The sequence below is a fragment of the Bombina bombina genome, chromosome 12 (assembly GCF_027579735.1).
Source record: "Bombina bombina isolate aBomBom1 chromosome 12, aBomBom1.pri, whole genome shotgun sequence".
In the NCBI taxonomy this organism is placed as follows: domain Eukaryota; kingdom Metazoa; phylum Chordata; class Amphibia; order Anura; family Bombinatoridae; genus Bombina; species Bombina bombina.
Window position 1 is genome coordinate 85,001,518 of NC_069510.1, and position 15,918 is coordinate 85,017,435.

Here is a 15,918-nt window from a genome sequence, read left to right on the forward strand (position 1 = left end):
GTTTAAAATTGTATTGTCTGTCTGAATCATGAAACATTTGAGTTTCATGTCCCTTTAAGACTTAACATTTATCCCCAAAACACATAATTTAACTGATGGAACATATTATTCCCAATCAAATTAAAATAGGGTTAAAATCTGCATAGATCACTCTTACATTTGGTCCCTGTTGGCATTTTTGTGTGTTGTGCATTCTATTTTTTGTTTTGTTTCTCTCCTTGTACAAAACTTTATTACTACACATTTGTTTTATATTTATTTAATAGTTGGTATAGGCAGTCTTCTATAATTTTCTGTCAAATAATAAAACATGCATTCTTAAAATGAAATTTATGTTTATGTCACTTCAGATTTCTCATCCCCATTCATTGTACTGGATAATGCCTAAGACTTGCTGGACCTCACAGAAGCGAGATTTATTTCAATTTGCCTTGAGGCTGACTGCGCTGGCAGACTCGCAGTATATAGTTATTAGTTTAATCCTTTTGTCTGCACAGAAACCACTGACTCTTCCATACCAAAAAAGTCAATTCATATTGCAGTGACTTGAGCGAATGGGCAATAGATTCGTTATGCTCATTGTTGGCGAGCTCTCGTTTTATTTACTAAATAGTTATATGTATCATAGCTGACTGACTATAGTTTAAAAGGGACACTCAAGACAAACTCTTAAGATAGTGTGCAGTTTTAAGAGACTTTCCAATTTACTTCAATTATCAAATTTTGCAGTATTTTTATATTCACACTTTCTGGGGAACAAGATTGTAATGAGCATGTGCACAAGCTTACAGGGTATATGTATATTAGTCTGTGATTGGCTAATGTCTGTCACATGATACAAAGGGCTTGGAAAAATGGGAGAGAAAACATATATTTGTCAGAATTCTACTGCTTATTTCAAATTCAGAGTAGGTGTTAAATCCTTGTCTTATGTAGTTAATTATGCAATTCTACTGCATTGAGTAGTCCTTAAAAATAAATTTGATATTTGTTGCCTCCCTTAAAGGGACATGAAACCCAACAGTTTCTTTCATAAATCAGAGGTAAATTGGAATTTTGATGAATTGGTGCCCGCTTTTTAATAATCCTTTTAAAGTGCCTTTTTTTTATTATCAAAATTGACATTTCACTCCTTTTCTTCCAAAACGTACCTTTTTAATCCTGACAGCCGCTGCAGTGCTTCCTCCTCCTGCCGCAAGCCCTCTTCGTGGGTCCAAAATGACGAATCTGGCTTCCTCCAATCAGTGTTGCCTCAGGCTGTGATTGGAGGAAACCGGATTCGTCATTTCTGACGTAAGGCTTCCAATGGTCGGGGGAATCGCTGGAGTGGCTGACGGGATTAAAACCTAAGTTTTAGAAAATAACAAGTGATATTCCAATTTTGATTAGGATTATTAAAAACCGGGCTCTAATTCATTGAAATTGACCTTCACTTTAAAATTGTATTTATTTAATGTGCTTCATTCTTTTGGTATCCTTTGTTTATAAAAAATATCAATGCACATGGGTGAGCCAAACACACGAGGCATCTATGTGCAGCCACCAATCAGCAGCTATGGAACCTATTTAGATACACTTTTTAACAAAGGATATCAAGAAAATGAAGCAAATTAGATAATATAAGTAAATTAGAAAGTTGTTTTAAATTGCATGCTCTTAATTATGGATTTTTTTTTTTTAGGGTTTCATGTCCCTTTAATGCAGTAATGGTGCACTGTAGTGTGGGGGGGGGTGTATGATATTCTACCATTATTTAAATAGATTGTGTAATTATGGTTTTAGATTGGTTTTGAGAATATTTTTGATGCGTGTTTAATAACTAAGAAAAAAACATGGTAACCGTTTGTACAGTATATAATGTTTAAACTTTTTTGTTTTGCAGACAGCAAAGCCATTGTAGATGGAAACCTCAAACTCATTCTGGGGCTCATATGGACTCTTATTCTGCATTATTCCATTTCTATGCCCATGTGGGATGAAGAGGAGGATGAAGAGGTTAAAAAGCAGACACCAAAGCAAAGGCTGCTGGGATGGATCCAGAACAAACTGCCTCAGCTGCCTGTTACAAACTTCAGCAGGGACTGGCAAAGCGGCAAAGCTCTGGGTGCCTTGGTAGACAGCTGTGCTCCTGGTAAGTTCCTTTTTTATGTTGTAGGAGCATCCGTTGAATGAGAGTAAGAAAACGTGTAACTTAAATGGGCGATTTAGTGTTGATAAATACGTCTCCTTGACTCCAGCATTGAATTATGTCTCTTCCTAATCTGACTCATCCGAAAAGTCCAATACCATCCCTTCCTGTTCCTGCGACATTTAATGGACATAGGGTTGCCACCTCGGCCATGTTTTCCTTGACACTTATGAGTTATACATGCTGCAGGGAGGAACATGAATAGTTCGGTCAATGGGTGCAATTCATGTTTACCTCTACACACCCTGTAGCATGTGTAACTCAGGAAAACATGGCCGAGGTTGTGACCCTGAATGGACAATGTATTTTAGCCATGTGTGAACTTGTATACATGCTATATAATCCTATTTGGATGTGTTGGAAATGCTTCCAGCAGTGCCCCCTGCGACAAGGCATAGCTGCAGAACTATATTGTCTTCGTGTTATTACGCTTTATGTATCCATGCGCAGCTGTCCTTTTTTAACCTTGTACTTAATAAACCAGCAAACAAACCTTTTGCATTTGAGGTATAGTTTATATAGCAACATAGAATGTGATTACATAAAACCACAAAGCGCAGAAGATAAATTATAGGTTCAAAGAGCACTTGCAAAAAGCACATTTTATAGAATTGTGTATAACTATATATTATACACAATACACACCCACTTAATTTTTATTTCATGATAAAAGCACACAACGGTAAATTAAAAAAAAAATTGATGTCCCAAACTGAATCTGAAAAGAAACCTTAAAATTGATCCAGTATAAGTTTTTAAAAAACAAACCAAAAACAAACACTGTTTACTAACACTTCAAATTAAGTGATCATATACTTTAATTTACTCTTAAAGGGACACTGAACCTAATTTTTTTTCTTTTGTGATTCAGACAGAGCAGGCAATTTTAAGCAACTTTCTAATTTACTGCTATTATCACATTTTCTTCATTCTCTTGCTATCTTTATTTGAATAAGAAGGCATCTAAGCTTTTTTTTTTTTATTCAGAACTCTGGACAGCACTTCTTTATTGGTGAAAATGTATCCACCAATCAGCAAGAATAACCCAGGTTATTCACCAAAAATGGGCCGGCATCTAAACTTACATTCTTGCATTTCAAATAAAGATACCAAGAGAATGAAGAAAATTTGATAATAGGAGTAAATTAGAAAGTTGCTTAAAATTTCATGCTCGATCTGAATCACAAAAGAGAAAATTTGGGTTCAGTGTCCCTTTAACAGACTAGAGCTACAGGTGAAGAGACCACCTGATTTATTCAAAATAGGGAGCCAGTTACTTCCAGGGTCTCCATATTAGATTTCTAAGGTGCTCTTTAAAGCACGTGCACCCCTATAATTTATCTGAGATCTGCCACATCGATAACCTTTTATTGCTGGGTTAACGGAGCCTGAAACACAATTCTCCCCCCCCCCCAGATTCAAATAGAGCATGCAATTTTAAATAACTTTCAAATTCACTTCTATTAAATTTGCTTCATTCTTTTTATCCTTTATTGAAGTAACACGTCTGGTAGCTAGCTTTACACATTTTCATGCTGACACCCGCAGGGGCAGCCCTCGTGGAATTCTACAAATAAAGGTGATGTCCCTGCAAGTGGCGCTGTCTTTCATAGAAATAACGAGAGCTCTGTTAACTAAGTTTGCAATGGAGGAAAGTACAGAGACCCTGCATATAAAGTATTTCTCCAACATAGGTGTGTCCGGTCCACGGCGTCATCCTTACTTGTGGGATATTCTCTTCCCCAACAGGAAATGGCAAAGAGCCCAGCAAAGCTGGTCACATGATCCCTCCTAGGCTCCGCCTACCCCAGTCATTCTCTTTGCCGTTGTACAGGCAACATCTCCACGGAGATGGCTTAGAGTTTTTTAGTGTTTAACTGTAGTTTTTCATTATTCAATCAAGAGTTTGTTATTTTCAAATAGTGCTGGTACGTACTATTTACTCAGAAACAGAAAAGAGATGAAGAATTCTGTTTGTATGAGGAAAATGATTTTAGCAACCGTAACTAAAATCCATGGCTGTTCCACACAGGACTGTTGAGAGCATTAACTTCAGTTGGGGGAACAGTTTGCAGTCCTTTGCTGCTTGAGGTATGACACATTCTAACAAGACGATGTAATGCTGGAAGCTGTCATTTTCCCTATGGGATCCGGTAAGCCATGTTTATTACGATTGTAAATAAGGGCTTCACAAGGGCTTATTTAGACTGTAGACATTTTTTGGGCTAAATCGATTGATATTAACACTTATTTAGCCTTGAGGAATCATTTATTCTGGGTATTTTGATATAATTATATCGGCAGGCACTGTTTTAGACACCTTATTCTTTAGGGGCTTTCCCAAAGCATAGGCAGAGTCTCATTTTCGCGCCGGTGTTGCGCACTTGTTTTTGAGAGGCATGGCATGCAGTCGCATGTGAGAGGAGCTCTGATACTGATAAAAGACTTCTGAAGGCATCATTTGGTATCGTATTCCCCTTGGGTTTGGTTGGGTCTCAGCAAAGCAGATACCAGGGACTGTAAAGGGGTTAAAGCTTAAAACGGCTCCGGTTCCGTTATTTTAAGGGTTAAAGCTTCCAAAATTGGTGTGCAATATTTTCAAGGCTTTAAGACACTGTGGTGAAAGTTTGGTGAATTTTGAACAATTCCTTCATGTTTTTTCGCAATTGCAGTAATAAAGTGTGTTCAGTTTAAAATTTAAAGTGACAGTAACGGTTTTATTTCAAAACGTTTTTTGTACTTTCTTATCAAGTTTATGCCTGTTTAACATGTCTGAACTACCAGATAGACTGTGTTCTGAATGTGGGGAAGCCAGAATTCCTATTCATTTAAATAAATGTGATTTATGTGATAATGACAATGATGCCCAAGATGATTCCTCAAGTGAGGGGAGTAAGCATGGTACTGCATCATTCCCTCCTTCGTCTACACGAGTCTTGCCCACTCAGGAGGCCCCTAGTACATCTAGCGCGCCAATACTCCTTACTATGCAACAATTAACGGCTGTAATGGATAATTCTGTCAAAAACATTTTAGCCAAAATGAACCCTTGTCAGCGTAAGCGTGGATGCTCTGTTTTAGTTACTGAAGAGCATGACGACGCTGATATTAATATCTCTGAAGGGCCCCTAACCCAATCTGAGGGAGCCAGGGAGGTTTTGTCTGAGGGAGAAATTACTGATGTAGGGAACTTTTCTCAGCAGGCTGAATCTGATGTGATTACTTTTAAATTTAAATTGGAACATCTCCGCATTTTGCTTAAGGAGGTATTATCCACTCTGGATGATTGTGAAAATTTGGTCATCCCAGAGAAACTATGTAAAATGGACAAGTTCCTAGAGGTGCCGGGGCTCCCAGAAGCTTTTCCTATACCCAAGCGGGTGGCGGACATTGTTAATAAAGAATGGGAAAGGCCCGGTATTCCTTTCGTCCCTCCCCCCATATTTAAAAAATTGTTTCCTATGGTCGACCCCAGAAAGGACTTATGGCAGTCAGTCCCCAAGGTCGAGGGAGCGGTTTCTACTTTAAACAAACGCACCACTATTCCCATAGAGGATAGTTGTGCTTTCAAAGATCCTATGGATAAAAAATTAGAAGGTTTGCTTAAAAAGATGTTTGTTCAGCAGGGTTACCTTCTACAACCCATTTCATGCATTGTCCCTGTCACTACAGCCGCATATTTCTGGTTTGATGAACTGATTAAGGTGCTCGATAGTGACTCTCCTCCTTATGAGGAGATTATGGACAGAGTCAATGCTCTCAAATTGGCTAATTCTTTCACTCTAGACGCCTCTTTGCAATTGGCTAAGTTAGCGGCTAAGAATTCTGGGTTTGCTATTGTGGCGCGCAGAGCGCTTTGGTTGAAATCTTGGTCGGCTGATGCGTCTTCCAAGAACAAGCTACTAAACATTCCTTTCAAGGGGAAAACGCTGTTTGGTCCTGACTTGAAAGAGATTATCTCTGATATCACTGGGGGTAAGGGCCATGCCCTTCCTCAGGATCGGCCTTTCAAGGCAAAAAATAGACCTAATTTTCGTCCCTTTCGTAAAAACGGACCAGCCCAAGGTGCTACGTCCTCTAAGCAAGAGGGTAATACTTCTCAGGCCAAGCCAGCTTGGAGACCAATGCAAGGCTGGAACAAGGGAAAGCAGGCAAAGAAACCTGCCACTGCTACCAAGACAGCATGAAATATCGGCCCCCGATCCGGGACCGGATCTGGTGGGGGGCAGACTCTCTCTCTTCGCTCAGGCTTGGGCAAGAGATGTTCTGGATCCTTGGGCGCTAGAAATAGTCTCCCAGGGTTATCTTCTGGAATTCAAGGGACTTCCCCCAAGGGGAAGGTTCCACAGGTCTCAGTTGTCTTCAGACCACATAAAAAGACAGGCGTTCTTACATTGTGTAGAAGACCTGTTAAAAATGGGAGTGATTCATCCTGTTCCATTGAGAGAACAAGGGATGGGGTTCTACTCCAATCTGTTCATAGTTCCCAAAAAAGAGGGAACGTTCAGACCAATCCTAGATCTCAAGATCTTAAACAAATTTCTCAAGGTCCCATCTTTCAAGATGGAAACCATTCGAACTATCCTTCCTTCCATCCAGGAAGGTCAATTCATGACCACGGTGGATTTAAAGGATGCGTATCTACATATTCCTATCCACAAGGAACATCATCGGTTCCTAAGGTTTGCATTCCTGGACAAACATTACCAGTTCGTGGCGCTTCCTTTCGGATTAGCCACTGCTCCAAGGATTTTCACAAAGGTACTAGGGTCCCTTCTAGCTGTGCTAAGACCAAGGGGCATTGCAGTTGTACCTTACCTGGACGACATTCTGATTCAAGCGTCGTCCCTCCCTCGAGCAAAGGCTCACACGGACATCGTCCTGGCCTTTCTCAGATCGCACGGCTGGAAAGTGAACGTGGAAAAGAGTTCTCTATCCCCGTCAACAAGGGTTCCCTTCTTGGGAACAATTATAGACTCCTCAGAAATGAGGATTTTTCTAACAGAGGCCAGAAAGACAAAGCTTCTGGACTCTTGTCGAATACTTCATTCCGTTCCTCTTCCTTCCGTAGCTCAGTGCATGGAAGTGATCGGGTTGATGGTAGCGACAATGGACATAGTTCCTTTTGCGCGCATTCATCTAAGACCATTACAACTGTGCATGCTCAGTCAGTGGAATGGGGACTATACAGACTTGTCTCAAAAGATACAAGTAAATCAGAGGACCAGAGACTCACTCCGTTGGTGGCTGTCCCTGGACAACCTGTCACGAGGGATGACATTCCACAGACCAGAGTGGGTCATTGTCACGACCGACGCCAGTCTGATGGGCTGGGGCGCGGTCTGGGGATCCCTGAAAGCTCAGGGTCTTTGGTCTCGGGAAGAATCTCTTCTACCGATAAATATTCTGGAACTGAGAGCGATATTCAAGGCTCTCAAGGCTTGGCCTCAGCTAGCGGGGACCAAGTTCATACGGTTTCAATCAGACAACATGACGACTGTTGCGTACATCAACCATCAGGGGGGAACAAGGAGTTCCCTAGCGATGGAAGAAGTGACCAAGATTATTCTATGGGCGGAGTCTCACTCCTGCCACCTGTCTGCTATCCACATCCCGGGAGTGGAAAATTGGGAAGCGGATTTTCTGAGTCGTCAGACATTGCATCCGGGGGAGTGGGAACTCCATCCGGAAATCTTTGCCCAAGTCACTCAACTTTGGGGCATTCCAGACATGGATCTGATGGCCTCTCGTCAGAACTTCAAAGTTCCTTGCTACGGGTCCAGATCCAGGGATCCCAAGGCGGCTCTAGTGGATGCACTAGTAGCACCTTGGACCTTCAAACTAGCTTATGTGTTCCCGCCGTTTCCTCTCATCCCCAGGCTGGTAGCCAGGATCAATCAGGAGAGGGCGTCGGTGATCTTGATAGCTCCTGCGTGGCCACGCAGGACTTGGTATGCAGATCTGGTGAATATGTCATCGGCTCCACCTTGGAAGCTACCTTTGAGACGAGACCTTCTTGTTCAGGGTCCGTTCGAACATCCGAATCTGGTTTCACTCCAGCTGACTGCTTGGAGATTGAACGCTTGATTTTATCGAAGCGAGGTTTCTCAGATTCTGTTATCGATACTCTTGTTCAGGCCAGAAAGCCTGTAACTAGAAAGATTTACCACAAAATTTGGAAAAAATATATTTGTTGGTGTGAATCTAAAGGATTCCCTTGGGACAAGGTTAAGATTCCTAGGATTCTATCCTTCCTTCAAGAAGGATTGGAAAAAGGATTATCGGCAAGTTCCCTGAAGGGACAGATTTCTGCCTTGTCGGTGTTACTTCACAAAAAACTGGCAGCTGTGCCAGATGTTCAAGCCTTTGTTCAGGCTCTGGTTAGAATCAAGCCTGTTTACAAACCTTTGACTCCTCCTTGGAGTCTCAATCTAGTTCTTTCAGTTCTTCAGGGGGTTCCGTTTGAACCCTTACATTCCGTTGATATTAAGTTATTATCTTGGAAAGTTTTGTTTTTAGTTGCAATTTCTTCTGCTAGAAGAGTTTCAGAATTATCTGCTCTGCAGTGTTCTCCTCCTTATCTGGTGTTCCATGCAGATAAGGTGGTTTTACGTACTAAACCTGGTTTTCTTCCAAAAGTTGTTTCTAACAAAAACATTAACCAGGAGATTATCGTACCTTCTCTGTGTCCGAAACCAGTTTCAAAGAAGGAACGCTTGTTGCACAATTTGGATGTTGTTCGCGCTCTAAAATTCTATTTAGATGCTACAAAGGATTTTAGACAAACATCTTCCCTGTTTGTTGTTTATTCAGGTAAAAGGAGAGGTCAAAAAGCAACTTCTACCTCTCTCTCTTTTTGGATTAAAAGCATCATCAGATTGGCTTACGAGACTGCCGGACGGCAGCCTCCCGAAAGAATCACGGCTCATTCCACTAGGGCTGTGGCTTCCACATGGGCCTTCAAGAACGAGGCTTCTGTTGATCAGATATGTAGGGCAGCGACTTGGTCTTCACTGCACACTTTTACCAAATTTTACAAGTTTGATACTTTTGCTTCTTCTGAGGCTATTTTTGGGAGAAAGGTTTTGCAAGCCGTGGTGCCTTCCATTTAGGTGACCTGATTTGCTCCCTCCCTTCATCCGTGTCCTAAAGCTTTGGTATTGGTTCCCACAAGTAAGGATGACGCCGTGGACCGGACACACCTATGTTGGAGAAAACAGAATTTATGTTTACCTGATAAATTTCTTTCTCCAACGGTGTGTCCGGTCCACGGCCCGCCCTGGTTTTTTAATCAGGTCTGATAATTTATTTTCTTTAACTACAGTCACCACGGTACCACATGGTTTCTCCTATGCTATTATTCCTCCTTAACGTCGGTCGAATGACTGGGGTAGGCGGAGCCTAGGAGGGATCATGTGACCAGCTTTGCTGGGCTCTTTGCCATTTCCTGTTGGGGAAGAGAATATCCCACAAGTAAGGATGACGCCGTGGACCGGACACACCGTTGGAGAAAGAAATTTATCAGGTAAACATAAATTCTGTTTTTTGTGTGAATTTCATTGTGCACTTTTGTAATGTATGAATCTCCTCTACACAAATGTAGTATCCTCCCCTTAGCGAGACACTCTGTTTTGAGGGTAAAAAGTGGCTTTAGATAATTCCACCAGGGAAATAGGACTGGCAAGCATTCTTATAGAATCTCACCTGCCCAGAGAGCTTTTTAGAATCTACCCCTAGTAATATGGTAACAAGATACTAGTCCATCTAGACCAGTGATAGCGAACCTTGGCACTCAAGAGGTTTCAGGACTACATTTCCCATGATGCTTATGCTCTCTGAAAACCAGTAAGGCATCATGGGAAATGTAGTTCTGAAACATCTGGAGTGCCAAGGTTGGCCATCACTGATCTAGACTAAGAATATATTGCTGAAACTGCCTCATTAGGCAGAGAATTCATATCCTTACTGTAAAGAACCCCTTACGTTGCTGTAGGTGACATCTTTATTAATAGGACTGTACAAAACAACAAAAAAGGTCATCTATTGAGACTTGAGTAACAGATACGCTGCTAATTGCTTACATTGGCCCTGTATAGATTTTATAATGTAGAACAAGACAAAATTTGTTTAAAATCAGAGTCAACCCATACATTTAGTAGCCAGGAACTTTTTGGCCATCCCTACACATAAATTTTACTGGGGTTGACGTCTGTTTTAAAATTTAGGAGACAGACCATTTTGGTATTGTATATAGACATATTGAGAATAACCCAAAAAGTTGGGAGCCAGGGGTAAAATGAAAGTAGCCAGTGGCTCCCTGGGTTTGTCGTACCCTGCACTATAGGATACCCCAAGAAATATTGGCTTTGTATTTCTCAGCTTCAAGGCCTAGAATGGATCCAGCCTCGCCAAGCTAAATTTTAGGGGCAGCTGGTGGTGGCCGGAGGGGGAAATAGGGCCCCCAATGGGTACAGGGTTTGTTGAGCCCTGATATAATGTAATTCTGTTTCCTTGGCGACTCCTTTTTCCAGTGCAAATTGTATTCTGAAGAAAGGCTGGAAATGAGGCAAATAGACCATTCACCTTATCAATTTTGTCACCCTCTTCTGCACTTTTTCTAGTTATAGGTCTTTATAAAATCATTGGTAAGAATTTTTGGCACCAGATTTTAAGAGGCAACATTTTATTTTTTTATGTGACTTTATACACAACAGTACCGTACTGGCCATTGCAACTGCCGACTGACATTGCAGCTTTTTGCTAAGTCTGTTATCTGCAATAAACCCCAAGTATTCCTTTCTTAATTACAACTCTAACTCAACCCAATTGAGTACAAGTACGTTCATGTTTTATTTTTCATCTAGATTGAATCTTGCCTGCCAAGTCCCCCAATTTTATCCAAGTCTTTATGTAGTTGACTATTACGTTACTAAATGTTTGTTTTCAGATGTTCAATCCCATTTCAAGTTTGTTAATGAACTGAACCCATGCCAGCAGAACCCTGCGGCACTCCCCTTACCATTTTTTTCATTTTACTCTGCACTCTATCCTTAAGTCAGTTTTCATACAAAGTACAATCCGTTCCTCCAAACCCATCGGTTGGTACAAAATTTTTAGATTACATCTCGTTATAGAATGCTATCATGTTACTTTGACACTGTCCTAATAAAACAATGTCTCCTACTATTCAAAATTTATTCCTGAATATTGTTCTTTATACTTTTAAACTTCTTCACAGCTGATAAGTTCACAGTTCTGTAATTTCCCATCTGATGTTTTGATGCCTATTTTAAAGATGGGCACCACATCTTCTTTACACCTATCTTTTATGGTACAAGCCCAGAACAGGGGTGCTTAGTCTAGAAATAGCCAAACTTTTTTTTTAAAATATATATTCTGGGGTTTTCTGTGAAAAAGGTATGTGCCCCCCAAAATCAAAAGGTATACACAATACCCTCTAAGTAGCATTACCTAAACTGTTTAAGTTTTTGTTATTGCTGGTTTCCAAAGATAAAATGTTGCCTTCCCATGTTTCATGGTATAAAAATGTTTCAGTGTTTTTGTTAAAAAAAAATAAAATAAAAAAAAATGAATCCCTGGTTGTGTAGTTTTGAGAAATCGGGCAAATCTGAAATAAATTGAGTGTGGATGGGTTCAGGGTAGGGATGGACTAATGTGCTGAAAGTGTAATTAGTTTGGTAGGACGAATAGTCCGGTAGACATTTTGTTTTGGACAATTGAATATTAATAAAGATGAAAATACATTAAAATTCTATAATCAGTTATTTCCGTTTTTCGAATTCTTTAGTTTTCGAATGTTCATAAATCGAATATCCACATTTGAAATTTCTAATGTAACATTTAATTTAAAGTGAAGGTCAATTTAGATGAATCGGTGCCCAGTTTTTAATAATCCTATTAAAAACAAGGGCACTTTAATTCATCAAAATTAACATTTCACTTGTTTTCTTCAAAAACTTACCTTTTAATCTTGACAACCGCTGCAGCGCTTCCTCTGCCCGTCGCAAGCCCTCTTCGCGGGTCCAAAATGAAGAATCTGGCTTCCTCCAATCACGGCGTTGCCTCAGGCCATGACCCCCCCCCCCCGGGGGAAAGCTGTGATTGAAGGAAGCCAGATTCATCGTTTTTGATGTATAAAGAGGCTTCCGACGGCTGGGGGAATCACTGGAGTGGCTGAAGATTAAAAGGTAAGTATTTGAAGAAAACAGTGAAATGTCAATTTTGATGAATTAAAGTGCCCTTGTTAATAGGATTATTAAAAACCGGGGACAGATTAATCTAAATTGACCTTCACTTTAACAAATACTATTTAGAAGTTCAATAGTTCATGTGGTAGGAAATTTGGTAAATTGATACATCATAGATGGAAACATTCAAATTGATATTTCTATTTTGAATATTGCATAATTTGAATATTACGTTGTAAAGAGAATTATAAATACTATTACAAATATATCGATAAAAAAAATTGTTTTTGAATTAGAAAAATTTAAATCTAATACATTTAAAGAAAGCATTAGAAATACTATTACATTAATGTTAGAATGTTGTACAAACAATTGAAATTGGGAACAAATGTGTTTAAAATTAGTTTCATTATTTTTTTATTTTTTTTAAATGTTGCAAAACATTCGCCTATCCCTAGTTCTGGGCGCATCAGCTTCCCCAGTGCTTAATTTAGCACAAGTTAAATACACCACTAGATTAGTCTTAAAGGAACAGTATACACCAAATACAATTTATGGGCTATATAAATGGATCTACAAAACATTTTTGAAAATAAGAAAAATCTAGTGTACAATGTTACTTTAATTCTGACCTGTAATTGTTATTCAAGCATTTGGATCCTTCTACAAGGGGCTGGAAAGACTACCTTGGTGAATTGTACTTAAAGGGACACTGAACCCAATTTTTTTTCGTTCGTGATTCAGATAGAGCATGCAATTTTAATCAACTTTCTAATTTACTCCTATTAATTTTTCTTCGTTCACTTGCTATCTTTATTTGAAAAAGGCATCTAAGCTTTTTTGGTTTAGGACTCTGGCGAGCACTTTTTTATTGGATGAATTTATCTTCCAATCAGCAAGAATAACCCAGGTTATTCACCAAAAATGGTCTGGCATCTAAACTTGCATTCTTGCATTTCAAATAAAAATACCAAGAGAATGAAGAAAATTTGAAAATAGTAAATTAGAAAGTTGCTTAAAATTGCACATTATCTGAATCATGAAAGAAAATGTTTTGGGTTTAGTGTCCCTTTAAGGATGTAATCTATGATATGGGCATTTAGACGTGTGTTGTATAGAGGGGTAACCAACCTTGTAAATCACCAGTTTGTCACAAAAAGGGTTAGCTTTCCTCCTTTAGCCAGAATGCATAGAGTGGCTGGACTGTTATGTAGTTCAGTGAATGCAAGGGTTAAAAAAAACCTCTTCTGTACTAGACCCAGCGAAATTCCCAAAACTCCTTTACTGCCCCCACACTAAATCTCTGCTTCCACTACACCAGACTACAGATTAAAAATCCCAAATCACTATTTGGCCAATCTGTCTACCAAAAAAGTTACTTTTTTTTTAATGGGGTTTTAAATCTTAGACAGTTAAGGCAGACTTAAATTAAAATATTCTGAACAGTCATCTTAATTGTTTACAAGAAATTAAACAATTACACACAGCAGGCATCTTAAAATAAAAAGGAGTAAAATAACAGAAGCTAATACTGTACTAGCATAGATAAGAGATTTGCATGAAAGGTCACTTATACTATATCTGCCTCCATTGTAGAACAGCAATATTTTTTGCTGATTTCAACAGTTTATTTTCCCTGAGATCAGGTTTCTGGCTATGCTGCATCTAAATTGGGGGCAAAGAATCTAGCCACTCATGGCAGGCCAAAAACCTGCTCACAAGCACTGGCTGAAGTTTTAGGATACTTTTTTTTCTTATTTTTTCTTTTTATTTAGGTTTATCCAGTATAGATACTTAAAATCAATCCTATAGTGATGACATGAGGCGTATTTTGATGTCCTATTTGGTCACCCAGTAACATGAACTTGATTAAGTCATATCTTGATATTCTAGACTGACTTCCGGTCTGATAGAAAACACTGTCTTCTGTCACTGTGTTGACAGCTTGGCCCATAAAGATCATTGTAGTTAGGAGACCCAGATGCAGTTAGTACAAATCAGTGGTCCCAAAATGTTTGACATTGACAATACAAACCTGAAAATAAAGGAAACAGAAGAAAACAAAACTATGAACCCCTGTCATCCTAAAATCATGCTTTCATGACCAGCTATATTTCAGTTTTATTGACTTGTCAGGTTTTGACACATCTCTACATACATAGCTGCTGATCACCGTGTGCACTTTAATTTGATTAGTATTAAATGCTCTTTTTAACCTTTGAATAATGGTGCTCTATAGACCTAAATGTGCCGTTCCCTTCCACAGGTCTCTGCCCAGACTGGGACTCATGGGACTCCAGCAAACCTGTGGACAATGCACGTGAAGCCATGCAGCAAGCTGATGACTGGCTGGGAATACCTCAGGTTGGTGTCTGAATGTTTTTTTCTTGTAAACGGCAACTTATGCATGGAAGTAATATGAAACATTGAGTAGTGGGTTTTGACTTCCATGTGTGTTGGTCATGTTTGATTTTACTTTTCTGCAAATTTGTTGGCTACTGAATGGGGAAAAAGGTGGCCGTTTTTTTTTTTTTTTTGTTTTTTTTTCCCTTGTGAAAGTTCCACACTAAGAGGTCAATTTATCAAAGGCTTTCATCGGCCTTTGAGCCCCTACAGCTTCTCACACGAGAACCTGCACGCTGTCTTTAACAGCGGTCATCAGATCGCTGCTTTGCTAACCTCTTCGCCACCTCTTGTTTGGTGAAATTCAATCTCCCCGGTCTTTTCCGACCAGGGAGATTGACCCCACCTGCCCATGCTGTGCATGGGCAGGGGGCGGGATTGCACACGAGTGCAAAAAAGCACTAGTGTGCAATGCTGAATTACTCCAGGATAATTCTGACTGCCAGAGGCGAGCTGCGCTAGACAGGGGCATGTAAATGCGCCCCTTTCCGCCTCAGCTTGATAAATCGCCCTCTATGATCTATGGATATCCAGATCTTAGTGTGTTGCACATTCACAAGAATAAATCCAGCTCCAAAAAGATCCGAAGGTGGCACGCGACCACCACATTCGGAAGCTAATGATGTTGCCGAATGCACACACCTACTTTTTGACTAAAGCTTTTGGAATCAATCTAATTTTACCATTACTTGGCAGGTGATAACCCCTGAAGAAATTGTGGATCCAAATGTAGATGAGCATTCCGTTATGACTTATCTATCCCAGTTCCCAAAAGCAAAATTGAAGCCCGGAGCACCCTTAAGGCCCAAACTGAACCCCAAGAAAGCAAGAGCTTATGGACCAGGTGAGACAACAGTCTGGTAGGCAGGGGGGGTTAAAGAAGTTTAAATGCCTTTTCATTTGCATAAAACATTTTCTTAGGTATTGAACCAACTGGTAATATGGTAAAGAAACGTGCAGAGTTTACTGTAGAGACAATAAGTGCTGGAATGGGTGAAGTTTTGGTGTATGTGGAGGATCCTGCTGGACACAGAGAAGAGGTACTTAAACTAGTAAATTGTCTCTTTAGTAGACCTTTATGAACTCATGTGATACATAAACATCCTCATTTAAGAGGAT

General features: G+C 39.8%; 1 protein-coding gene across 4 annotated transcripts in view; it reads left to right on the forward strand.

The window, feature by feature from the left end:
• FLNA (filamin A) overlaps positions 1-15,918 on the forward strand; it is a 186,389-nt gene that overhangs the window by 80,902 nt on the left and 89,569 nt on the right. For all 4 annotated transcript variants that reach the window (XM_053695964.1, XM_053695961.1, XM_053695963.1 and 1 more), the window contains exons 3-6: positions 1,883-2,131; positions 14,663-14,760; positions 15,496-15,643; positions 15,721-15,839. In XM_053695964.1, coding sequence (XP_053551939.1) covers positions 1,883-2,131; positions 14,663-14,760; positions 15,496-15,643; positions 15,721-15,839 — 614 coding nt within the window. The remainder of the gene's footprint in view (positions 1-1,882; positions 2,132-14,662; positions 14,761-15,495; positions 15,644-15,720; positions 15,840-15,918) is intronic.